We start from the raw sequence: 27,185 nt of genomic DNA on the forward strand, positions 1-27,185 counted from the left end.
GGGTGATACTGTAATAAAAGTGATACTGTCATAACGGTGGTACTGTAATACGGGTATACTGTAATACGGATGGTACTGTAATTCGGGTATACTGTAATAAGGGTGATACTGTCATAAGGGTGGTACTGTAATAACGGTGGTAATGTAATAAGGGTGATACTGTAATAACGATGGTACTGTAATACGGGTGGTACTGTAATAACGGTGATACTGTAATACGGGTGATACTGTAATACGGGTGATACTGTAATGTGGGTGATACTGTAACAATGGTGATACTGTAATAAATACGGATGATACTGTAATACGGGTGATACTGTAATATGGGTGATACTGTAATACGGGTGGTACTGTAATAATGGTGATACTGTAATACGGGTGGTACTGTAATAAGGGTGATACTCTAATAAGGGTGATACTGTAATACGGGTGATCCTGTAATAATGGTGGTACTGTAATAAGGGTGATACTGTAATAAGGGTGATACTGTAATAAGGGTGTTACTGTAATACGGGTGGTGCTGTAATAACGGTGGTACTGTAATAAGGGTGATACTGTAATAACGGTGGTACTGTAATACTGGTGGTACTGTAATAAGGGTGATACTGTAATACGGGTGGTACTGTAATACGGGTATACTGTAATAAGGGTGATACTGTAATAGGGTGATACTGTAATAAGGGTGATACTGTAATAAGGGTGATATTGTAACACGGGTGGTACTGTAATAACGGTGGTAATGTAATAAGGGTGATACTGTAATAACGGTGGTACTGTAATACGGGTGGTTCTGTAATACGTGTATACTGTAATAAGGGTGATACTGTAATAAGGGTGATACTGTAATAAGGGTGATACTGTACTAACGGTGGTACTGTAATACGGGTGATGCTGTAATAAGGGTGATACTGTAATACGGGTGGTACTGTAATACGGGTATACTGTAATAAGGGTGATACTGTAATAGGGTGATACTGTAATAAGGGTGATACTGTAATAAGGGTGATATTGCAATACGGGTGGTACTGTAATAACGGTGGTAATGTAATAAGGGTGATACTGTAATAACGGTGGTACTGTAATACGGGTGGTTCTGTAATACGTGTATACTGTAATAAGGGTGATACTGTAATAAGGTTGATACTGTAATAAGGGTGATACTGTACTAACGGTGGTACTGTAATACGGGTGATGCTGTAATACGGGTGATACTGTAATACGGGTGGTACTGTAATACGGGTATACTGTAATAAGGGTGATACTGTAATAGGGTGATACTGTAATAAGGGTGATACTGTAATAATGGTGATACTGTAATACCGGTGGTACTGTAAATCGGGTGATACTGTAATAAATACGGGTGATACTGTAATAAATATGATACTGTAATAACGGTGGTACTGTAATACGGGTGATACTGTAATACGGTTGATACTGTAATACGGGTGATACTGTAATACGGGTGATACTGTAACAATGATGATACTGTAATACGGGTGATACTGTAATAAGGGTGATACTGTAATACGGGTGATACTGTAATAGGGTGCTACTGTAATAAGGGTGGTACTGTAATAATGGTGATACTGTAATAACGGTGAATCTGTAATAAGGGTGATACTGTAATATGGATGATACTGTAATAATGGTGATATTGTAATAAGGGTGGTACTGTAATAATGGTGATACTGTAATGTAATGAGTAATGAGTGTCTCCCTGTGTGAGTGTCTCCCTGTGTGAGTGTCTCCCTGTGTGAGTGTCTCCCTGTGTGAGTGACTCACAGTTTCTCCCTGTGTGAGTGACTCTTAGTGACTCCCTGTGTGAGTGTCTCCCTGTGTGAGTGTCTCCCTGTGTGAGTGACTCCCTGTGTGAGTGTCTCCCTGTGTGAGTGTCTCCCTGTGTGAGTGTCTCCCTGTGTGAGTGACTCCCTGTGTGAGTGTCTCCCTGTGTGAGTGTCTCCCTGTGTGAGTGTCTCCCTGTGTGTGGTTGTGTGTTACCTTGGTCCTGAATGGTTCGGGGAAGCCTCCATGCGGTATCCCAATGTGTCCTTGTAGAAACTCCACCACGGACAGAGGGAAGGACAGCTCATCAGCTCTTTCCTCCACCTGAAGAACAACCAAAATCACAACCACAATCACAACCACAACCACAATCACAACCACAACCACAATCACAACCACAATCACAATCACAACCAGAACCACAACCACAATCACATCCACAACCAGAACCACAATCACAACCACAATCACAACCACAATCACAACCACAACCACAACCACAACCACAATCACAATCACAACCACAATCACAATCGCAACCACAACCACAACCACAACCACAATCACAATCACAACCACAATAACAATCACAACCACAATAACAATAACAATCACAACCACAACCACAATCACAATCACAATCACAACCACAATCACAACCACAACCACAATCACAACCAGAACCAGAACCAGAACCTTGTGGTTGACCTGGTAGAATGGTCCCGGCAATAATAAATAGACAGAAATATAATAGTGAATATATAGACATGTACATACCTCCTCTCTCGTCAGGTTGTTCTGGACCATGAACTGAGCCAGGTCTCCTACAATCTTAGAGCTGGGAGTCACCTAGAGAGAGACGGAGGGGGGAGAGAGGGAGGGGGGAGAGAGATGGAGGGGGGAGAGAGAGAGATGGTGGGGGGGAGAGAGAGATGGAGAAGGGGGAGAGAGGGAGGGGGGAGAGAGGGAGGGGGGAGAGAGGGAGGGGGGAGAGAGATGGAGGGGGGAGAGAGAGAGATGGTGGGGGGGAGAGAGAGATGGAGAAGGGAGAGGAAGGGGGGAGAGAGAGAGATGGTGGGGGGGAGAGAGAACGAGAGAGAAAGGGGGAGAGAGAGATGGAGGGGGAAGAGAGAGATTGAGGGGGGAAAGGAAGGGGGGAGAGAGATGGAGGGGGAGAGAAAGAGAGATGGAGAGGGGAGAGGAAGGGGGGAGAGAGAGAGATGGAGGGGGGAGAGAGAGATTGAGGGGGGAAGGAAGGGGGGAGAGAGATGGAGGGGGAGAGAAAGAGAGATGGAGAGAGGAGAGATAGAGGAAGGGGGAGAGAGAGCCAGGGTGGAGAGAGAGATGGAGGGGGGAGAGAGAGAGACGGAGGGGGGAGAGAGAGAGACGGAGGGAGGAGAGAGAGAGACGGAGGGAGGAGAGAGAGAGACGGAGGGAGGAGAGAGAGACGGAGGGGTGAGAGAGAGAAAGATGGACAGGTGAGAGAGAGAGAGACGGATGGGGAGGGAACGAGAGACGGAGGGGGGAGAGAGAGAGACGGAGGGGGGAGAGAGAGATGGAGGGGGAGAGAGAAAGATGGGGAGAGAGAGATGTAGGGGGAGAGAGAGATGGAGGGGTAAGAGAGAGAGATGGAGGGGGGAGAGAGAGATGGATGGGAGAGAGAGAGATGGAGGGGGAGAGAGAGAGATGGAGGGGGAGAGAGAGGGATGGAGGGGAGAGAGAAAGATGGAGGGGGAGAGAGAGATGGAAGGGGAGGGAGAGAGATGGAGGGGGGAGAGAGAGAGATGGAAGGGGAGAGAGAGATGGAAGGGGAGAGAGAGATGGATGGGGGAGAGAGAGATGGAGGGGGAGAGAGAGAGACCTCAGTGTTAATGATGGGACCTCAGTGTTAATGATGGGACATCGGTGTTAATGATGGGACCTCAGTGTTAAGAATGGGGACCTCGGTGTTAATGATGGGACCTCAGTGTTAAGAATGGGGACCTCAGTGTTAATGATGTGACCTCAGTGTTAATGATGGGGACCTCAGTGTTAATGATGGGGAACTCAGTGTTAATGATGGGGTCCTCAGTGTTAAGAATGAGGACCTCAGTGTTAATGATGGGGACCTCCGTGTTAATGATGGTGACCTCAGTGTTAGGGATGGGGACCTCCGTGTTAATGATGGGACCTCAGTGTTAATGATGGGGACCTCCGTGTTAATGATGGTGACCTCAGTGTTAGGGATGGGGACCTCAGTGTTAATGATGGGACCTCAGTGTTAATGATGGGGCCTCAGTGTTAATGATGGGGCCCTCAGTGTTAAGGGTGAGGACATCAGTGTTAATGATGGGGACCTCAGTGTTAATGCTGGTGACCGCAGTGTTACTGATGGGGACCTCGGTGTTAATGATGGGACCTCAGTGTTAACGATGGGGACCTCAGTGTTAATGATGGGGACCTCCGTTTTAATGATGACATCCTCAGTGTTAATGATGAGGACCTCAGTGTTAATGATGGGGATCTCAGTGTTTATGATGGTGACCTGAGTGTTAATGATGGGGACCTCAGTGTTAATGATTGGGATCTTAGTGTTAATGATGAGGACCTCAGTGTTAATGATGGGGACCTCAGTGTTAATGATGGGGACCTCAGTATTAATGATGAGGACCTCGGTGTTAATGAAGGGGACCTCAGTGTTAAGAATTGGGACCTCAGTGTTAATGATGGGGCCCTCAGTGTTAATGATGAGGACCTCAGGTTTAATGATGGGGACCTCGGTGTTAATGATGGGGACCTCCGTGTTAATGATGGTGACCTCAGCGTTAGGGATGGGGACCTCCGTTTTAATGATGGGGACCTCCGTGTTAATGATGGGGACCTCAGTTTTAATGATGAGGACCTCAGTGTTAATGATGGGGACCTCAGTGTTAATGATGGGGACCTCAGTGTTAATGATGGGGACCTCAGTTTTAATGATGAGGACCTCAGTGTTAATGATGGGGATCTCAGTGTTTATGATGGTGACCTGAGTGTTAATGATGGGGACCTCAGTGTTAATGATTGGGATCTTAGTGTTAATGATGAGGACCTCAGTGTTAATGATGGGGACCTCAGTGTTAATGATGGGGCCCTCAGTGTTAATGATGAGGACCTCAGGTTTAATGATGGGGACCTCGGTGTTAATGATGGGGATCTCAGTGTTTATGATGGTGACCTGAGTGTTAATGATGGGGACCTCAGTGTTAATGATTGGGATCTTAGTGTTAATGATGAGGACCTCAGTGTTAATGATGGGGACCTCAGTGTTAATGATGGGGACCTCAGTATTAATGATGAGGACCTCGGTGTTAATGAAGGGGACCTCAGTGTTAAGAATTGGGACCTCAGTGTTAATGATGGGGCCCTCAGTGTTAATGATGAGGACCTCAGGTTTAATGATGGGGACCTCGGTGTTAATGATGGGGACCTCCGTGTTAATGATGGTGACCTCAGCGTTAGGGATGGGGACCTCCGTTTTAATGATGGGGACCTCCGTGTTAAAGATGGGGACCTCAGTTTTAATGATGAGGACCTCAGTGTTAATGATGGGGACCTCGGTGTTAATGATGGGGACCTCCGTGTTAATGATGGTGACCTCAGCGTTAGGGATGGGGACCTCCGTTTTAATGATGGGGACCTCCGTGTTAATGATGGGGACCTCAGTTTTAATGATGAGGACCTCAGTGTTAATGATGGGGACCTCAGTGTTAATGATGGGGACCTCAGTGTTAATGATGGGGACCTCAGTTTTAATGATGAGGACCTCAGTGTTAATGATGGGAACCTCAGTGTTAATGATGCGGACCTCAGTGTTAATGATGAGGACCTCAGTGTTAATGATGAGACCTCAGTGTTAATGATGGGGACCTCAGTGTTAATGATGAGACCTCAGTGTTAATGATGGGAACCTCAGTGTTAATGATGGGAACCTCAGTGTTAACGATGAGGACCTCAGTGTTAATGATGGGGACCTCCGTGTTAATGATGGGGACCTCCGTGTTAATGATGGGGACCTCCGTGTTAATGATGGGGACCTCCGTGTTAATGATGGGGACCCCAGTGTTAATGATTGGGACCTCAGTGTTAATGATGGGGCCTCAGTGTTAATGATGGGGCCCTCAGTATTAATGATGGGGACCTCAGTGTTAATGATGGGACCTCAGTGTTAATGATGGGACCTCAGTGTTAATGATGGGACCTCAGTGTTAATGATGTGGACCTCAGTGTTAATGATGTGGACCTCAGTGTAAATGACCGGACCTCAGTGTTAATGCTGGGGACCTCAGTGTTAATGATGGGACCTCAGCGTTAATGATGGGGACCTCAGTGTTAATGATGGGGACCTCAGCGTTAATGATGGGGACCTCAGTGTTAATGACAGGGACCTCAGTGTTAACGATGGGGCCCTCAGTGTTAATGATGGGGCCCTCAGTGTTAAGAATGAGGACCTCAGTGTTAATGATGGGACCTCAGTGTTAATGATGGGGACCTCAGTGTTAATGATGGTGACCTCAGTGTTAATGATGGGGACCTCAGTGTTAAGAATGGGGACCTCTAGGGATCCCTAGGGATCTGGGTAATAGAGGAAGCTTTGCTCCTGCGAGGAGGCTCTTGGTACCCATCTCTTTCTCTCCCTTCTCTCTCTCTACCTCCCCCTTTCTCCCTCCCTCCCTCCCTCCCTCCCTCCCTCCCTCCCTCCCTCCCTCCCTCCCTCATTCTCTCTACCATCTCTCTTTCTCTCCCTTCTCTCTCTCTACCTCCCTCTTTCTCCCTCCCTCCCTCCCTCCCTCCCTTATTCTCTCCACCATCTCTCTTTCTCTCCATCCGTCTCTGTTATTTCACAGTAATCACAGCTGTCCCCCAGTCCCTTTCTCTGTTTCTCTTTCTTCTTTCCCTCATTCTCTCCTCATTTCCACTGTGTCCTCCAGTCTAAACTATAGTGACTTATTGGACCCTAAACACCTCTTAACAGCTCTCTCCCTGTCTCCCTCTCTCCCTGTCTCCCTCTCTCCCTGTCTTTCTCCCTGTCTCCCTGTCTCCCTCTCTCCCTGTCTCCCTGTCTCCCTTTCTCCCTGTCTCCCTCTCTCCCTCTCTTTCCCTCTCTCCCTGTCTCCCTCTTTCCCTCTCTTTCCCTCTCTCCCTCTCTCCCTCTCTTTCCCTCTCTCCCTGTCTCCCTCTCTCCCTCTTTCCCTGTCTCCCTCTCTCCCTGTCTCCCTCTCTCCCTCTCCCCCTCTCTTTCCCTCTCTCCCTGTCTCCCTCTTTCCCTCTCTTTCCCTCTCTCCCTGTCTCCCTCTCTCCCTCTCTTTCCCTCTCTCCCTGTCTCCCCCTCTCCCTCTCTTTCCCTCTCTCCCTGTCTCCCTCTCTCCCTCCCTCCCTCTCTCCCTGTCTCCCTCTCTCCCTGTTTCCCTCTCTCCCTGTCTCCCTCTCTCCCTGTCTTCCTCTCTCACTCCCTCCCTCTTTCCCTGTCTTCCTCTCTCCCTGTCTCCCTCTCTCCCTGTCTTCCTCTCTCACTCCCTCCCTCCCTCAATACAATTTCTATTGGTATGGGAAACATATGTTAACATTGCCAAAGCAAGTGAGGTAGATAATATACAAAAGTGAAATAAACAATAAAAATTAACAGTAAATATTACACTCACAGAAGTTCCAAAAGAATAAAGACATTTCAACTGTCATATTATGTCTATATACAGTGTTGTAACGATGTGCAAATAGTTAAAGTACAAAAGGGAAAATAAATAAACATCAATATGGATTGTATTTACAATGGTGTTTGTTCTTCACTAGTTGCCCTTTTCTCTTGGCAACAGGTCACAAATCTTACTGTAACGGCACACTTGCTGTTTGTGTACATGGATTTTATAATATTTTTTCCCCAACACCACTTAACATAAATTTGTATAGTAGAGCCTCATGCCAAATTGAGTCAAAGCTTTTTTGAAATCAACAAAGCATGAGAAGACTTTCCCTTTGTTTTGGTTTGTTTGTTACTCAGTTAGGGTGTGCAGAGTGAATACGTGGTCTGTTGTACGGTGTTTTTGGTAAAAAGCCAATTTGACATTTGCTCAGTATATTGTTTTCACTGAGGAAATGTACAAGTCTGCTGTTAAAACTTCTTAAGGCTAGGGGGCAGTATTCGGAAGTTTGGATGACTGAGGTGTCCAAAGTAAACTGCCTGTTACTCAGGCCCAGAAGCTAGGATATGCATATGCATGGTAGTATTGGATAGAAAACACTCTAAAGTTTCTAAAACTGTTAAAATAATGTCTGTGAGTATAACAGAACTGATTTGGCAGGCGAAACCCCGAGGACAATCCATCCTGGATTTTTTGTTGTTGTTGATTGAGGTCATTGGACTTTACAATATCTTTCTTTGGGGAAGCTGAATTATTAGGATCCAGGTTGCAGTTCCTATGGCTTCCACTAGATGTCAACAGTCTTTAGAAATTGTTCAATGTTTTTTTTTATTTTTTTTATTAAGATGTAGTCGTATTCTTTCTATGTGTCACTCAGGTGGACTCTAGTCTTTTGGTGTGGTGAATGAGAGCGCACTCCGTGTTGTTTTTCTCCGGTATTGGAAACAGTTTATTCCTTCTTAAATTTGATCGATTATTTACGTTTTAGGGTACCTGAGGTTGGATTAGAAACGTTGTTTGAAATGTTTGGACCAAGTTTACAGGTAACTTATTAGATCCTTTGTAGTCATGTTGGGCGATTTGTAACCAGTGTATTTCTGAATCAAACGAGCCAAATTAACAGATATTTTTGGGATATAAAGAAGGACTTTATCAAACAAAACGACCATTCATTGTGTAACTGAGACTTTTAAGATTGCAAAAAGATGAAGATCTTCAAAGGTAAGCAATTTATTTTATCACTATTTCTGACTTTCGTGATGCATCTGTTTGGTTGGAAAATGTTTTTCATGCTTTTGTATGCTTTTGTATGCTGTCCTCAGATAATCTCATGGTGTGCTTTCGCCGTAAACCCTTTTTGAAATCTGACAAAGCTGCTGGATTAACAAGAACTTCATCTTTAAACCGATGTATAACACTTGTATTTTTTATGAATGTTTCTTATGACTATTTCTGTATTTTGAATTTGGCGCTCTGCAATTTCACCGGATATTGTCGAGGTGGGTCGCTATCGGAACGACTGCACCAGAAAGGTAAATGATAACGCAGAAGATTTTCCCAAGGCTGTTGACGCATTTCCCACGGTAGTTATTTGGGTCAAATTTGTATCGTCTTTTGTGGATTAGGGTTATCAGTCCTCGGTTCCAAAAATTGGGGAAGATGCCAGAGCTGAGGATGATGTTAAAGAGTTTAAGTGCAGCCAATTGGATTTTGCGGACTGTATATTTTATAATTTCATTGAGGATACCATCAACACGACAGGCTTTTTTTGGGTTGGAGGGTTTGTATTCTGTCCTGTAGTTCGGGTGAGGAGTGAGAGTGAGGGAGAGATGAAAAAGAGAGAGAGAGAGAGAGAGAGAGGGAGAGGGAGAGGGAGAGAGAGAGAGATGAAAAAGAGAGCGAGCAGAGGGAGAGAGAGAGAGAGAGAGCGAGAGAGAGAGATGAAAGAGAGAGAGAGAGAGAGAGAGAGAGATGAAAAAGAGAGCGAGCAGAGGGAGAGAGAGAGAGAGAGAGAGCGAGAGAGAGGGAGAGATGAAAAAGAGAGCAAGCAGAGGGAGAGAGAGAGAGCGAGAGAGAGAGATGAAAGAAAGAGAGAGAGAGAGAGAGAGAGAGAGAGAGAGAGAGATGAAAAAGAGAGCAAGCAGAGGGAGAGAGAGAGAGCGAGAGAGAGAGATGAAAGAAAGAGAGAGAGAGCGAGAGAGAGAGATGAAAGAAAGAGAGAGAGAGAGAGAGAGAGAGAGAGAGAGAACACCCACCAGCCCCCACTCTGCCCCCCCCCAGTCCAGAAGAAACACTGGCTGACATCGTCCTGTTAATGGACTCAAATGGGAAGTATGTCCAGGAGAAGAAACTTTTCCCTAGACACAAAAGGAGAAAGGTGTGGTGCCCAACAACGCAGAGTATCATGGAGCTGCTTGATAAGACCCATCTCGGGTCGCCAAGCCACATAATCATACATACCGGAAGCAACGACCTGCGTGCTCAGCAGGAGAGGGTGGCGACTTCACTACGGGGAGTGATTGAAAAGGCCGCAATCTTCCCCAACTCAAGAATCATAGTGTCAACCCTTCTACAGAGGAGGGACTTCCACCCTGCCACAATCCAAAAAATAAACGCCAGCCTATCCCGGGACTGTGCCCTGCGACCCAATGTACACCTGGCCCACCATCCCACCCTCGATCTGGACTGTCTCTATGACCATGTTCACCTGTACAGGGAGACAGTCCCCATCCTTGCCAAGACTCTCAAGGACGTCGCTTTAAACCGCAGCCCGACCTTTACACCCAGGAACAGCGGAGCAATCTCCACCCCGCCAAGATCACCGAGACAACACCCCGGACCAGCACCCTGGACCCCCCAGGCACGACCACAGCACCACCAACCTCAATGCCCACCACAGCCAGGAACAGCGGAGCAATCTCCACCCCGCCAAGATCACCGAGACAACACCCCGGACCAGCACCCTGGACCCCCCAGGCACGACCACAGCACCACCAACCTCAATGCCCACCACAGCCAGCGCCGCACAGACCACCCCAGCCCAGCTTCAGAGCCACCCAGACGAGGCCTCCCACCCCCCTGCCCCCCACCGCAGACCCACACCTGGAGGAGCCACAGCCCAGCAGGCAGAGCTACGCACAGGCTGTGAGAGGAGCAACTGGCCCAGCCCCCACCAACCAAATGAGTGACATTAAACAAATGCTGAGTCTACTATGCTCACATGTGATAGGCCGAGGGTCATGGTAAGATGAACACAAGAACACCACCATCCTCACACTACATCCACCCAAGTGGCATGACACAAATTCTATCTTAAATGATAGACAAATCACATTTGCAAAATAAGAGTTTACGTTATTTGAAAAATCCTGTTTTAATGGTTCTTCTTGGATTGTGAATGTTTGTCTCATTCTGAAAGGTAAATAAAAAAAGTTATGAAGTCTTTTTACGTTGCATGTTGGAATATACAAGGATTGAAGTCCTCTGCTTTTGGGCTAAAGAGCAGAAACCCAGACTTCCTGAAAGAAATTGATGATGTAGATATTGTAGTACTACAGGAAACATGGTGCAGAGGTGATGTTTCCACTGGCTGTCCACTAGATTATAGGGAGATAATCATACCATCCACTAAATTAAAAGGAATCAAACAGGGCAGAGACTCAGGGGGAATGTTAATATGGTATAAATCTGAACTAATTAATTCAATCGAATTGATCAAAACAGGTTAAAAATCAACAAGGAGGCTATCTTGACAGATAAAAACTTCTTCCTCTGTGCCACATACATTCCCCCCTCAGAGTCACCCTACTTCAATGAAGAGAGCTTCTCCATTCTAGAGGGGGAAATTAGTCACTTTCAGGCCCAAGGCAACGTACTGGTCTGTGGAGCCCTGAATGCTAGAACAGCAGAAGAACAAGACACTATTAACAGTCATGGGGATAAACACCTACCAGGAAGCAATAACCTTTCCCTCCCCACATACCCCCACAGAAACAACTATGACAAAGTGAAAAACAAAAACGGAGTACAGCTCCTGAGGCTCTGTCGAACACTGGGTCTGTACATAGTCAATGGCAGGCTGAGAGGAGACTCTTTTGGTAGGTACACCTACAGCTCATCCCTTGGCAGCAGCACTGTAGACTACTTCCTCACCGACCTAAACCCAGAGTCTCTCAGAGCCTTCACAGTCAGCCCACTAACACCTCTCTCAGACCACAGTAAAATCACAGTGTATCTGAGAAGAGCAGAACCCAACCATGAAGCATCATGGCCCAATAAATTACATGGTACTAAACAAGCCTATAGATGGAGTGCAAACAGTACAGACATCTACCAAAAAGCAATTAGTAGCCAAAAAATACAATCTCTCCTGGACAACTTTTTAGCCTTAACATTCTCCTTCAGCAATGAAGGTGTAAATTTGGCCGTTAGGAACATAAACTTTATATTTGACAAATTAGCCTCCTTGGCTAATCTAAAGAAGCATAAGAGCAAACCAAAAATAAAAGATAATGAAAAATGGTTTGATAATGATTGCAAAAATCTAAGAAAGTCATTGAGAAATACATCTAATCAAAAACACAGAGAACCAGACAACAAAAATATACGCCTTCAATATGGGGAAACACTGAAGCAATACAAACGCATCCTAAGGACAATACAGGAACAGCACATTAGAAATCAGCTGGATGGAATTGAGGAATCCATAGAATCAAACCACTTCTGGGAGAATTGGAATAAATTAAACAAACCTCATCATGAAGAATTGGCTATCTAAAATGGGGATATGTGGAGAAATCACTTTGCAAACCTCTACAGCACTATAACAAAGAGCCCAGAACGAAAAGATATACAAGAAAAATTACAAATCCTTGAATTAGCAGTCAAAGACTATCAGAATCATGTAGATACCCCAATTACAGAAGAAGAATTATTGGAAAAACTATGCAATCTCCAACCAAAAAAGGCCTGTGGTGCTGATGGTATTTTAAATGAAATTATCAAATATACAGACCACAAATTCAAATTGGCTATACTCAAACTCTTCAACATTATCCTCACTGCAGGTATTTTCCCCGATATTTGGAACCAGGGATTGATCACACCAATCTATAAAAATGGAGACAAATTTGACCCAAATAATTACAGAGGAATTTGCGTTAACAGCAACTTGGGGAAAATTCTCTGCAGTATTATAAATAGCAGACTACATCATTTCCTTGACGAACACAACGTCCTGAGCAGAAGCCAGATTGGATTTCTAAAAAATTATCGTACAACAGACCACATTTACACCCTCCACACTCTAATTGATAAACAAGTCAACCAAAACAAAGGCAAAATCTACTCGTGCTTTGAAGATTTCAAGAAAGCATTTGATTCAATTTGGCACGAAGGTCTTTTTTATAAACTAATAGAAAGTGGTATTGGAGGGAAAACATATGATTTTATTAAATCAATGTACACTAAAAACAAATGTGCGGTTAAAATTGGCAACAAGCAAACAGACTTCTTCTCTCAGGGGCGGGGAGTGAAACAGGGCTGCCCAATAAGTCCAAAACATCTACATTAATGAATTGGCAAAAACATTAGAAGAATCGGCAGCACCTGGTATCACCCTACACAACACTGAAATCAAGTGTCTGCTGTACGCAGATGACCTTGTGCTGCTGTCTCCCACTAAAGAGGGGTTACAGCAGCACCTAGATCGTCTTCACAGGTTCTGTCAGACCTGGGCTCTGACCGTTAACCTAAAAAAAACAAATATAATGATATTCCAAAAAAGGTCGGGAAAAAAGGATGACAAATATAAATTCTATTTGGACACAGTTCTATTAGAACACACCAAAAACTACACATATCTAGGACTAAATATCAGCAACACAGGTAGCTTTCACATGGCTGTGAATGAGCTGAGAGACAAAGCAAGAAGAGCATTCTATGCCATTAAAAGGAACATCAAAATTGAAATTCCAATTAGAATCTGGCTCAAATTTTTTCAATCAGTTATAGAACCAATTGCTCTATATGGCAGTGAAGTATGGGGTCCACTCTCTAATAACGAATTTACTAAATTGGACAAACATCCAACTGAAATATTGCATGCAGTTTTGCAAGTACAAAGAAAAACTCCAAATAACACATGTAGGGCAGAAATGGGCCAATACCCCCTCCTCATTCGAATAGAAAAAAAAGCCATCAAATTTTACAACCATCTAAAAACAAGTGACCCTAAAACATTCCATCACACAGCTCTACAATGTCAATAGATGAAACCAGAGAAGAGTCCCCCCAGCCAGCTGGTTCTGAGGCTCAGTTCACCAACCCAAACCAACCCCATAGCGCCTCGGGACAGCCCTCAGAAAATCTGGCCCAACCAAATCATCACAAAAGAAAAAGAAAAATATATAACCTATTGGAAAGACACCACAAAAAATCAAAGTAAACTTCAATGCTATTTGGCTCTAAACAGACAGTACATGGTGGCAGACTATCTGACCACTGTGACTGATAGAAAACTGAGGAAAACATTGACTAGGTACAGACTCAGTGAGCACCGTCTGGCTATAGAGACCGGTCGTCACAGACAAACCTGGCTGCCCAGAGAGGACAGGCTGTGCTCACTCTGCTCCAGAGGAGAGGTAGAGACAGAGGTGCATTTCCTACTACACTGTGACAAATACTCAGACCTAAGAGCATATTTCTTTCCCAAAATTATAACTCAATACAAAGAATTTGAAACTATAAAAGATTAAGAAAAAATCAAATATTTATTGGGTGAAAAGCCAAAATGTGCAGTTTTGGCAGCCAAATATGTGTACTCCTGCCACAACCTGAGGGACAGCCAGTGAAAAATGCAAAGTAATGTTGATAATATTTCCCATTTAGCTTAGTTTTGTTTTGTCTTTCATACCAGGTCATATGTCTTCTCAAGTCATATTGACACTGGTCTACTACCAGGTCATGTGCCTTCTCAGTCATGTTGACACTGGTCTACTACCAGGTCATGTGTCTTCTCAGTCATGTTGACACTGGTCTACTACCAGGTCATATGTCTTCTCAGTCATGTTGACACTGGTCTACTACCAGGTCATGTGTCTTCTCAAGTCATGTTGACACTGGTCTACTACCAGGTCATGTGTCTTCTCAAGTCATGTTGACATGGGTCTACTACCAGGTCATGTGTCTTCTCAGTCATGTTGACACTGGTCTACTACCAGGTCATATGTCTTCTCAAGTCATATTGACACTGGTCTACTACCATTGATTTAATGTATTGTTGTTCTGATTAATATTGTTGTTGTAGTTGTTGTTAATGGTAATCCCATGTCCACTACTACTAGTATTATTACTGTTGGTCCCACCATTTATTTATATATAAATATATATATATTTTGTATATATATACATATATATTAGATTTTTATTTTTCGATATGTATACTTTGACAATGTAAGTAATAATGAACTTGCCATGTCAATAAAGTCAATTGAATTGAATTGAATTGAGAGAGAGAGAGAGAGATGAAAAAGAGAGCGATTAGAGGGAGAGCGAGGAGAGAGAGAGAGAGAGTGGATTTAGCATTAATCTGTGATGGTTTTGGCTCAGGGAGATGGGAGCAACAAGGTAGCACCAACCGCTGAGGAAGCATCCTCATTGAGGATGTGTTTGTGTTGTCAGAGAAGAGAGGAAATGAGAGAGGGAAGGGGGGGGGGAAGACGGAGGAGAGGGGGGAGAAAGGAGAGGAGAGGAAAGAATGAGAAGGAGGAGAAAGGAGAGGAGACAGGGAGGAGGGGAGGCATGATGAGAGAAACTTTCTGTCCAAAAATGAAAAGTGAATCCATGCTTTTGTCACTTCTAGATTAGACTACTGCAATGCTCTACTTTCCGGCTACCCGGATAAAGCCACTAAATAATCTTCAGCTAGTGTTAAACACACGGCTGCTAGAATCTGGACTAGAACCAAACAATGTGATCATATTACTCCAGTGCTATCCTCCCTACACTGGCTTCCTGTTAAGGCTAGGGCTGATTTCAAGGTTTAACTGCTAACCTACAATGCATTACATGGGCTTGCTCCTACCTATCTTTCCGATTTGGTCCTGCTGTACATACCTACACGTACGCTACGGTCACAAGACGCAGGCCTCCTAATTGTCCCTAGAATTTCTAAGCAAACAGCTGGAGGCAGGGTGTAGAGCCGATTTGGACATATCTGTATAAAAGACTGGACATACTGAGCTCCATGTACATTTATATTATTCATTATTTATATATTTGTAAATATATTAAATATTAATGTATATGATGACATATTAGCGACGTACCTTTATGATTTATATTTACCTGATTGAGAGATATATTCATTTGTTGTTAGTGTAACTCAGTTTTTGGGCCCCCCCTCTTGCCCATTCATTGTACTGTGTTAATTGTGTTAGTATAAAGGCAGGAAGTTGGGCCTTCGGGGGAGACAGACAGACAGACAGACAGACAGACAGACAGACAGACAGACAGACAGACAGACAGACAGACAGACAGACACACAGACACACAGACAGACACACAGACAGACAGACAGACAGACAGGTCATATTATGTATTTGCATTTCAAGTAATCTCTGCTTTAAGTTGATTGGAGAATACCTTTTTGTTAGATAAGAAGAATAAACATTTTTTGTTGCACCATATCCCTGGATCTCATTGAATGTTTGGCCGTTTGGAAACGTTGAGTGTGGACTGTATGCGTCCGAAACAACCCTGCTTTCAGGCTTGGGCAGTGGCTGTGGTAAAGAGGAAAGGAAGCCACTACACCTATAGAGACCAGACCTATAGAGACCAGACCTATAGAGACCAGACCTATAGAGACCAGACCTATAGAGACCAGACCTATAGAGACCAGACCTATAGAGACCAGACCTATAGAGACCAGACCTATAGAGACAACCCTGCTTCAGGCTTGGGCAGTGGCTACGGTAAAGAGGAAAGGAAGCCACTACACAGGGCTTTCTCCTATAGAGCTCCATTTTTATGGAATGGTCTGCCTATCCATCTGAGAGACGCAGACTCGGTCTCGTCCTTTAAATTTGTACATCTCTTCAGTAGGTCCTATGATTGAGTGTAGCCCGGCCCAGGAGTGTGAAGGTGAACGGAAAGGCACTGGAGCGACGAAGCGCCCTTGCTGTCTCTGCCTGGCCGGTTCCCCTCTCTCCACTGGGATTCTCTGCCTCTAACCCTATTACAGGGGCTTAGTCATTGGCTTACTGGTGCTCTTCCATGCCGTCCCTGGGAGGGGTGCGTCACTTGAGTGGGTTGAGTCACTGACGTGATCTTCCTGTCTGGGTTGGCGCCCCCTCAAGTTTGTGCTGTGGCAGAGATCTACGTGGGCTGTACTCGGCATCATCTCAAGGTAGGAAGTTGGTGGTCTGTTGATATCCGTATTGTGGTGTGGGGGCTGTGCTTTGGCAAAGTGGGTGGGGTTATATCCTGCCTGGTTGGCCCTGTCTGGGGGTATTATCGGATGGGGCCACAGTGTCTCCTGACCCCTCCTGTCTCAGCCTCCAGTATTTATGCTGCAGTAGTTTATGTGTTGGGGGGGCTAGGGTCAGTCTGTTATATCTGGAGTACTCTTGTCTTATCTGATGTCCTGTGTGAATTTAAGTACGCTCTCTCTAATTCTCTCTCCCTCTCCCTCCCCTCCCGGAGGACCTGAGCCAAAGGACCATAACTCAGGATTACCTGGCATGATGACCCTTTGCTGTCCCCAGTCCACCTGGTCGTGCTGCTGCTCCAGTTTCAACTGTTCTGCCTGCGGCTATGGAACCCTGACCTGTTCACCGGACGTGCTACCTTGTCCCAGACCTGTTGTTTTCGACTCTCTCTCTCTACCGCACCTGCTGTCTCGAACTCTGAATACTCAGCTATGAAAGTCAACTGACATTTACTCCTGAGGTGCTGACCTATTGCACCCTCTACAACCACTGTGATTATTATTATCTGACCCTGCTGGTCATCTATGAACGTTTGAACATCTTGGCCATGTTCTGTTATAATCTCCACCCGGCACAGCCAGAAGAGGACTGGCCACCCCTCAGAGCCTGGTTCCTCTCTAGGTTTCTTCCTAGGTTCCAGCATTTCTAGGCAGTTTTTCCTAGCCACCGTGCTTCTACACCTGCATTGCTTGCTGTTTGGGGTTTTAGGATGGGTTTCTGTACGGAACTTTGTAACATTGGCTGACGTAAAAAGGGCTTTATAAATACATTTGATTGACGAGAGGGATGACAGAAGGCACGATGAGAGGGAGAAGAGAAGGCACGACGAGAGGGAGGAGAGAAGGCGTGATGAGAGGGAGGAGACAAGGCACGATGAGAGGGAGGAGAGAAGGCACGATGAGAGGGAGGAGAGAAGGCATTATGAGAGGGAGAAGAGAAGGTACAATGAGAGGGAGAAGAGAAGGCATGATGAGAGGGAGGAGAGAAGGCATGATGAGAGGGAGAAGAGAAGGTACGATGAGAGGGAGAAGAGAAGGCATGATGAGAGGGAAGAGAGAAGGCATGATGAGAGGGAGGAGAGAAGGCATGAAGAGAGGGAGGAGAGAAGGCACGATGAGGGGGCCGAGAGAAGGCACGATGAGAGGGAGGAGAGAAGGCATTATGGGAGGGAGGAGAGAAGGCATGATGAGAGGGAGGAGAGAAGGCATGATGAGAGGGAGGAGAGAAGGCATGATGAGAGGGAGGAGAGAAGGCATGATGAGAGGGAGGAGAGAAGGCATTATGAGAGGGAGGAGAGAAGGCGTGATGAGAGGGAGGAGAGAAGGCACGATGAGAGGGAGGAGAGAAGGCATTATGAGAGGGAGGAGAGAAGGCATTATGAGAGGGAGGAGAGAAGGCATGATGAGAGGGAGGAGAGAAGGCATGATGAGAGGGAGAAGAGATGGCGTGATGAGAGGGAGGAGAGAAAGCATAATGACAGGGAGGAGAGAAAGCATGATGAGAGGGAGGAGAGAAGGCATGATGAGAGGGAGGAGAGAAGGCATGATGAGAGGGAGAAGAGAAGGCATGATGAGAGGGAGAAGAGAAGGCATGATGAGAGGGAGGAGAGAAGGCATGATGAGAGGGAGGAGAGAAGGCATGATGAGAGGGAGGTGAGAAGGCATGATGAGAGGGAGGAGAGAAGGCATGATGAGAGGGAGGAGAGAAGGCATGATGAGAGGGAGGAGAGAAGGCATGATGAGAGGGAGGAGAGAAGGCGTGATGAGAGGGAGAAGAGAAGGCATGATGAGAGGGAGGAGAGAAGGCATGATGAGAGGGAGGAGGGAAGGCATGATGAGAGGGAGGAGAGAAAGGCACGATGAGAGGGAGAAGAGAAGGCATGATGAGAGGGAAGAGAGAAGGCATGATGAGAGGGAGGAGAGAAGGTATGATGAGAGGGAGGAGGGAAGGCACGATGAGAGGGAGGAGGGAAGGCACGATGAGAGGGAAGAGAGAAGGCATGATGAGAGGGAAGAGAGAAGGCATGATGAGAGGGAGGAGAGAAGGCATGATGAGAGGGAGGAGAGAAGGCATGATGAGAGGGAGGAGGGAAAGCACGATGAGAGGGACGAGAGAAGGCACGATGAGAGGGACGAGACAAGGCACGATGAGAGGGAGGAGAGAAGGCATTATGAGAGGGACGAGAGAAGGCACGATGAGAGGGAGGAGAGAAGGCATGATGAGAGGGACGAGAGAAGGCATTATGAGAGGGAGGAGAGAAGGCATGATGAGAGGGAGGAGAAGGCACGATGAGAGGGAGGAGAGAAGGCACGATGAAAGGGAGGAGAGAAGGCGTGATGAGAGGGAGGAGAGAAGGCATGATGAGAGGGAGAAGAGATGGCGTGATGAGAGGGAGGAGAGAAAGCATGATGAGAGGGAGGAGAGAAGGCATGATGAGAGGGAGGAGAGAAGGCGTGATGAGAGGGAGGAGAGAAGACACGATGAGAGGGGGGAGAGAAGGCACGATGAGAGGGAGGAGAGAAGACACGATGAGATGGAGGAGAGAAGGCATTATGAGAGGGAGGAGAGAAGGCGTGATGAGGAGAGAAGGCATGATGAGAGGGAGGAGAGAAGGCATGATGAGAGGGAGGAGAGAAGGCATGAAGAGAGGGAGGAGAGAAGACACGATGAGATGGAGGAGAGAAGGCATTATGAGAGGGAGGAGAGAAGGCGTGATGAGAGGGAGGAGAGAAGGCACGATGAGAGGGAGGAGAGAATGCACGATGAGAGGGAGGAGAGAAGGCGTGATGAGAGGGAGGAGAGAAGGCATGATGAGAGGGAGGAGAGAAGGCATGATGAGAGGGAGGAGAGAAGGCATGATGAGAGGGAGGAGGGAAGGCACGATGAGAGGGAGGAGAGAAGGCACGATGAGAGGGAGGAGAGAAGGCGTGATGAGAGGGAGGAGAGAAGGCATGATGAGAGGGAGGAGAGAAGGCATGATGAGAGGGAGGAGAGAAGGAACGATGAGAGGGAGGAGAGAAGGCACGATGAGAGGGAGGAGGGAAGGCACGATGAGAGGGAGGAGAGAATGTGTGATTAGAGGGAGGAGAGAAAGCATGATGAGAGGGAGGAGAGAAGGCATGATGAGAGGGAGGATAGAAGGCACGATGAGAGGGAGGAGAGAAGGCATGATGAGAGGGAGGAGGGAAGGCACGATGAGAGGGAGGAGAGAAGGCACGATGAGAGGGAGGAGAGAAGGCGTGATGAGAGGGAGGAGAGAAGGCATGATGAGAGGGAGGAGAGAAGGCATGATGAGAGGGAGGAGAGAAGGCACGATGAGAGGGAGGAGAGAATGTGTGATTAGAGGGAGGAGAGAAAGCATGATGAGAGGGAGGAGAGAAGGCATGATGAGAGGGAGGAGAGAAGGCACGATGAGAGGGAGGAGAGAAGGCGTGATGAGAGGGAGGAGAGAAGGCATGATGAGAGGGAGGAGAGAAGGCATGATGAGAGGGAGGAGAGAATGCACGATGAGAGGGAGGAGAGAATGTGTGATTAGAGGGAGGAGAGAAAGCATGATGAGAGGGAGGAGAGAAGGCATGATGAGAGGGAGGAGAGAAGGCATGATGAGAGAGAGGAGAAGGCATGATGAGAGGGAGGAGGGAAGGCATGATGAGAGGGAGGAGGGAAGGCACGATGAGAGGGAGGAGAGAAGGCATGATGAGAGGGAGGAGAGAAGGCACGATGAGAGGGAGGAGAGAAGGTGTGATGAGAGGGAGGAGAGAAAGCGTGATGAGAGGGAGGAGAGAAGGCGTGATGAGAGGGAGGAGAGAAGGCATGATGAGAGGGAGGAGAGAAGGCACGATGAGAGGGAGGAGAGAAGGCGTGATGAGAGGGAGGAGAGAAGGCATGATGAGAGGGAGGAGAGAAGGCATGATGAGAGGGAGGAGAGAAGGCACGATGAGAGGGAGGAGAGAATGTGTGATTAGAGGGAGGAGAGAAAGCATGATGAGAGGGAGGAGAGAAGGCATGATGAGAGGGAGGAGAGAAGGCATGATGAGAGGGAGGAGAAGGCATGATTAGAGGGAGGAGGGAAGGCATGATGAGAGGGAGGAGAGAAGGCATGATGAGAGGGAGGAGAGAAGGAATGATGAGAGGGAGGAGAGAAGGCACGATGAGAGGGAGGAGAGAAGGCATGATGAGAGGGAGGAGAGAAGGCACGATGAGAGGGAGGAGAGAAGGCGTGATGAGGAGAGAAGGCGTGATGAGAGGGAGGAGTGAAGGCATGATGAGAGGGAGGAGAGAATGCACGATGAGAGGGAGGAGAGAAGGCGTGATGAGAGGGAGGAGGGAAGGCATGATGAGAGGGAGGAGAGAAGGTACGATGAGAGGGAGGAGAGAAGGCATGATGAGAGGGAGGAGAGAAGGCGTGATGAGAGGGAGGAGAGAAGGCACGATGAGAGGGAGGAGAGAATGCATGATGAGAGGGAGGAGAGAAGGCATGATGAGAGGGAGGAGAGAAGGCATGATGAGAGGGAGGAGAGAAGGCATGATGAGAGGGAGGAGAGAAGGCGTGATGAGAGGGAGGAGGGAAGGCATGATGAGAGGAAGGAGAGAAGGTACGATGAGAGGGGGGAGAGAAGGCATGATGAGAGGGAGGAGAGAAGGCACGATGAGAGGGAGGAGAGAAGGCGTGATGAGGAGAGAAGGCGTGATGAGAGGGAGGAGTGAAGGCATGATGAGAGGGAGGAGAGAAGGCACGATGAGAGGGAGGAGAGAAGGCGTGATGAGGAGAGAAGGCGTGATGAGAGGGAGGAGGGAAGGCATGATGAGAGGGAGGAGAGAAGGTACGATGAGAGGGAGGAGAGAAGGCATGATGAGAGGGAGGAGAGAAGGCGTGATGAGAGGGAGGAGAGAATGCATGATGAGAGGGAGGAGAGAAGGCATGATGAGAGGGAGGAGAGAAGGCATGATGAGAGGGAGGAGAGAAGGCGTGATGAGAGGGAGGAGGGAAGGCATGATGAGAGGGAGGAGAGAAGGCATGATGAGAGGGAGGAGAGAAGGCGTGATGAGAGGGAGGAGGGAAGGCATGATGAGAGGGAGGAGAGAAGGTACGATGAGAGGGAGGAGAGAAGGCATGATGAGGAGAGAAGGCGTGATGAGAGGGAGGAGTGAAGGCATGATGAGAGGGAGGAGAGAAGGCACGATGAGAGGGAGGAGAGAAGGCGTGATGAGGAGAGAAGGCGTGATGAGAGGGAGGAGGGAAGGCATGATGAGAGGGAGGAGAGAAGGTACGATGAGAGGGAGGAGAGAAGGCATGATGAGAGGGAGGAGAGAAGGCGTGATGAGAGGGAGGAGAGAATGCATGATGAGAGGGAGGAGAGAAGGCATGATGAGAGGGAGGAGAGAAGGCATGATGAGAGGGAGGAGAGAAGGCGTGATGAGAGGGAGGAGGGAAGGCATGATGAGAGGGAGGAGAGAAGGCATGATGAGAGGGAGGAGAGAAGGCGTGATGAGAGGGAGGAGGGAAGGCATGATGAGAGGGAGGAGAGAAGGTACGATGAGAGGGAGGAGAGAAGGCATGATGAGAGGGAGGAGAGAAGGCACGATGAGAGGGAGGAGAGAAGGCGTGATGAGAGGGAGGAGAGAAGGCGTGATGAGAGGGAGGAGTGAAGGCGTGATGAGAGGGAGGAGTGAAGGCGTGATGAGAGGGAGGAGTGAATGCGTGATGAGAGGGAGGAGGGAAGGCGTGATGAGAGGGAGGAGAGAAGGCGTGATGAGAGGGAGGAGGGAAGGCATGATGAGAGGGAGGAGAGAAGGTACGATGAGAGGGAGGAGAGAAGGCGTGATGAGAGGGAGGAGAGAAGGCGTGATGAGAGGGAGGAGGGAAGGCGTGATGAGAGGGAGGAGAGAAGGTACGATGAGAGGGAGGAGAGAAGGCATGAAGAGAGGGAGGAGAGAAGGCATAATGAGAGGGAGGAGAGAAGGTACGATGAGAGGGAGGAGAGAAGGCATGAAGAGAGGGAGGAGAGAAGGCGTGATGAGAGAGAGGAGAGAAGGCGTGATGAGAGGGAGGAGAGAAGGCACGATGAGAGGGAGGAGAGAAGGCATGAAGAGAGTGAGGAGAGAAGGCACGATGAGAGGGAGGAGAGAAGGCATGAAGAGAGGGAGGAGAGAAGGCACGATGAGAGGGAGGAGAGAAGGCATGATGAGAGGGAGAAGAGAGGGAGAACAGTAGATCTTAAATTTCAGATGCAGAACGTGTTAAAGATTTTAAACAAATTGAAACAAACAGAGACTAAGACCCCAGACAGACTACAGACACAAACACGATCAATTCAAGGACATGCATTATAACACGTCCCAGTCACCCACACAATGAAAACCCTGGTAAACTCCACAGAAGTAGTGCTGGACAATATTGTGCCATTTTCAGACAGCGTGAGCTTGGAGTTTCCCCCAGTGTCAGACCTACAATGAAAACTACAAGAGGACGTCTTACATCTTATATCCAGGCTACCGCACGGCAAGCAGTACAGGAACGACAAGTCTAGGACCAAGTCGAGGTATCAACCTCCTCACACCTTCTCCCTCTAGGACCAAGTCTAGGTAACCATCTCCCTTCCCCCTCTCCCTCTAGGACCAAGTCTAGGTAACCACCTCCCTTCCCCCTCTCCTTCTAGGACCAAGTCTAGGTAACAACCTCCCTTCCCCCTCTCCCCCTCTCCCTCTAGGACCAAGTCTAGGTAACAACCTCCATTCCCCTTCCCCCTCTCCCTCTAGGACCAAGTCTAGGTAACAACCTCCCTTCCCCCTCTCCCTCTAGGACCAAGTCTAGGTAACATCTCCCTTCCCCTTCTCCTTCTAGGACCAAGTCTAGGTAACAACCTCCCTTCCCCCTCTCCCTCTTGGACCAAGTCTAGGTAACATCTCCCTTCCCCCTCTCCCTCTTGGACCAAGTCTAGGTAACAACCTCCCTTCCCCTTCCCCCTCTCCCTCTAGGACCAAGTCTAGGTAACATCTCCCTTCCCCCTCTCCCTCTAGGACCAAGTCTAGGTAACATCTCCCTTCCCCCTCTCCCTCTAGGACCAAGTCTAGGTAACATCTCCCTTCCCCCTCTCCTTCTAGGACCAAGTCTAGGTAACAACCTCCCTTCCCCCTCTCCCTCTAGGACCAAGTCTAGGTAACATCTCCCTTCCCCCTCTCCTTCTAGGACCAAGTCTAGGTAACAACCTCCCTTCCCCCTCTCCCTCTTGGACCAAGTCTAGGTAACATCTCCCTTCCCCCTCTCCCTCTAGGACCAAGTCTAGGTAACATCTCCCTTCCCCTTCTCCTTCTAGGACCAAGTCTAGGTAACAACCTCCCTTCCCCCTCTCCCTCTTGGACCAAGTCTAGGTAACATCTCCCTTCCCCCTCTCCCTCTTGGACCAAGTCTAGGTAACAACCTCCCTTCCCCTTCCCCCTCTCCCTCTAGGACCAAGTCTAGGTAACAACCTCCCTTCCCCCTCTACTTCTAGGACCAAGTCTAGGTAACAACCTCCCTTCCCCTTCCCCCTCTCCCTCTAGGACCAAGTCTAGGTCACAACCTCCCTTCCCCCTCTACTTCTAGGACCAAGTCTAGGTAACAACCTCCCTTCCCCTTCCCCCTCTCCCTCTAGGACCAAGTCTAGGTAATAACCTCCCTTCCCCCTCTCCCTCTTGGACCAAGTCTAGGTAACAACTCCCTTCCCCCTCTCCCTCTAGGACCAAGTCTAGGTCACAACCTCCCTTCCCCCTCTCCCTCTAGGACCAAGTCTAGGTAACAACCTCCCCACCCCTTCCCTCTCTCCCTCTAGGACCAAGTCTAGGTAACAACCTCCCCACGCCTTCTCCCTCTCCTTCTAGGTCCAAGTCTAGGTAACAACCTCCCTTCCCCCTCTCCCTCTAGGACCAAGTCTAGGTAACAACCTCCCTTCCCCCTCTCCCTCTAGGACCAAGTCTAGGTAACAACCTCCCCACCCCTTCCCTCTCTCCCTCTGGGACCAAGTCTAGGTAACAACCTCCCCACCCCTTCTCCCTCTCCTTCTAGGTCCAAGTCTAGGTAACAACCTCCCTTCCCCCTCTCCCTCTAGGACCAAGTCTAGGTAACAACCTCCCTTCCCCCTCTCCCTCTAGGACCAAGTCTAGGTAACAACCTCCCTTCCCCCTCTCCCTCTAGGACCAAGTCTAGGTAACATCTCCCTTCTCCCTCTCCCTCTAGGACCAAGTCTAGGTAACAACCTCCCTTCCCCCTCTCCCTCTAGGACCAAGTCTAGGTAACAACCCCCCCCCCCCCCCCCTCTCCCTCTAGGACCAAGTCTAGGTAACAACCTCCCTTCCCCCTCTCCCTCTAGGACCAAGTCTAGGTAACAACCTCCCTTCCCCCTCTCCCTCCAGGACCAAGTCTAGGTAACAACTCCCTTCCCTCTCTCCCTCTAGGACCAAGTCTAGGTAACAACCTCCCTTCCCCCTCTCCCTCTAGGACCAAGTCTAGGTAACATCTCCCTTCTCCCTCTCCCTCTAGGACCAAGTCTAGGTAACATCTCCCTTCCCTCTCTCCCTCTAGGACCAAGTCTAGGTAACAACCTCCCTTCCCCCTCTCCCTCTAGGACCAAGTCTAGGTAACATCTCCCTTCTCCCTCTCCCTCTAGGACCAAGTCTAGGTAACATCTCCCTTCCCTCTCTCCCTCTAGGACCAAGTCTAGGTAACAACCTCCCTTCCCCCTCTCCATCTAGGACCAAGTCTAGGTAACATCTCCCTTCCCCCTCTCCCTCTCCTTCTAGGACCAAGTCTAGGTAACATCTCCCTTCCCCCTCTCCCTCTAGGACCAAGTCTAGGTAACAACCTCCCTTCCCCCTCTCCCTCTAGGACCAAGTCTAGGTAACATCTCCCTTCCCCCTCTCCTTCTAGGACCAAGTCTAGGTATCAACCTCCCTTCCCCATCTCCTTCTAGGACCAAGTCTAGTTAACAACCTCCTCACCCCTTCCACCTCTCCCTCTCGAACCATGTCTAGGTAACATCTCCCTTCCCTCTCTCCCTCTAGGACCAAGTCTAGGTAACAACCTCCCTTCCCCCTCTCCCTCTAGGACCAAGTCTAGGTAACATCTCCCTTCTCCCTCTCCCTCTAGGACCAAGTCTAGGTAACATCTCCCTTCCCTCTCTCCCTCTAGGACCAAGTCTAGGTAACAACCTCCCTTCCCCCTCTCCCTCTAGGACCAAGTCTAGGTAACATCTCCCTTCTCCCTCTCCCTCTAGGACCAAGTCTAGGTAACATCTCCCTTCCCTCTCTCCCTCTAGGACCAAGTCTAGGTAACAACCTCCCTTCCCCCTCTCCATCTAGGACCAAGTCTAGGTAACATCTCCCTTCCCCCTCTCCCTCTCCTTCTAGGACCAAGTCTAGGTAACATCTCCCTTCCCCCTCTCCCTCTAGGACCAAGTCTAGGTAACAACCTCCCTTCCCCCTCTCCCTCTAGGACCAAGTCTAGGTAACATCTCCCTTCCCCCTCTCCTTCTAGGACCAAGTCTAGGTATCAACCTCCCTTCCCCATCTCCTTCTAGGACCAAGTCTAGTTAACAACCTCCTCACCCCTTCCACCTCTCCCTCTCGAACCATGTCTAGGTAACATCTCCCTTCCCCCTCTCCCTCTAGGACCAAGTCTAGGTAACATCTCCCTTCCCCCTCTCCTTCTAGGACCAAGTCTAGGTATCAACCTCCCTCCCCCATCTCCTTCTAGGACCAAGTCTAGTTAACAACCTCCTCACCCCTTCCACCTATCCCTCTCGAACCATGTCTAGGTAACAACCTCCCTTCCCTCTCTCCTTCTAGGACCAAGTCTAGGTAACAACCTCCCTTCCCTCTCTCCTTCTAGGACCAAGTCTAGGTAACAACCTCCCTTCCCCCTCTCCCTCTAGGACCAAGTCTAGGTAACAACCTCCCTTCCCCCTCTCTCCCTCTCCCTCTAGGACCAAGTCTAGGTAACAACCTCCCTTCCCCCTCTCCCTCTAGGACCAAGTCTAGGTAACAACCTCCCTTCCCCCTCTCCTTCTAGGACCAAGTCTAGGTAACATCTCCCTTCCCCCTCTCCCTCTAGGACCAAGTCTAGGTAACAACCTCCCTTCCCCCTCTCCCTCTAGGACCAAGTCTAGGTAACATCTCCCTTCCCCCTCTCCCTCTTGGACCAAGTCTAGGTAACATCTCCCTTCCCCCTCTCCCTCTTGGACCAAGTCTAGGTAACATCTCCCTTCCCCCTCTCCCTCTTGGA

The 27,185-nt window shown here is 48.3% G+C and overlaps 1 protein-coding gene across 1 annotated transcript in view; it reads right to left on the minus strand.

Annotated features, from left to right (window-relative positions):
• Positions 1 to 27,185, minus strand: part of LOC129843264 (pyruvate carboxylase, mitochondrial-like) — a 195,649-nt gene that overhangs the window by 26,769 nt on the left and 141,695 nt on the right. The window contains exons 13-14 of the mRNA XM_055911884.1: positions 2,560 to 2,631; positions 1,999 to 2,106 (exon numbers count right to left, since the gene is read on the minus strand). Of these exons, the coding sequence (XP_055767859.1) occupies positions 1,999 to 2,106; positions 2,560 to 2,631 (180 nt within the window). The remainder of the gene's footprint in view (positions 1 to 1,998; positions 2,107 to 2,559; positions 2,632 to 27,185) is intronic.

The sequence above is a fragment of the Salvelinus fontinalis genome, unplaced genomic scaffold, assembly GCF_029448725.1.
Source record: "Salvelinus fontinalis isolate EN_2023a unplaced genomic scaffold, ASM2944872v1 scaffold_0102, whole genome shotgun sequence".
Taxonomy (NCBI): Eukaryota; Metazoa; Chordata; class Actinopteri; order Salmoniformes; family Salmonidae; genus Salvelinus; species Salvelinus fontinalis.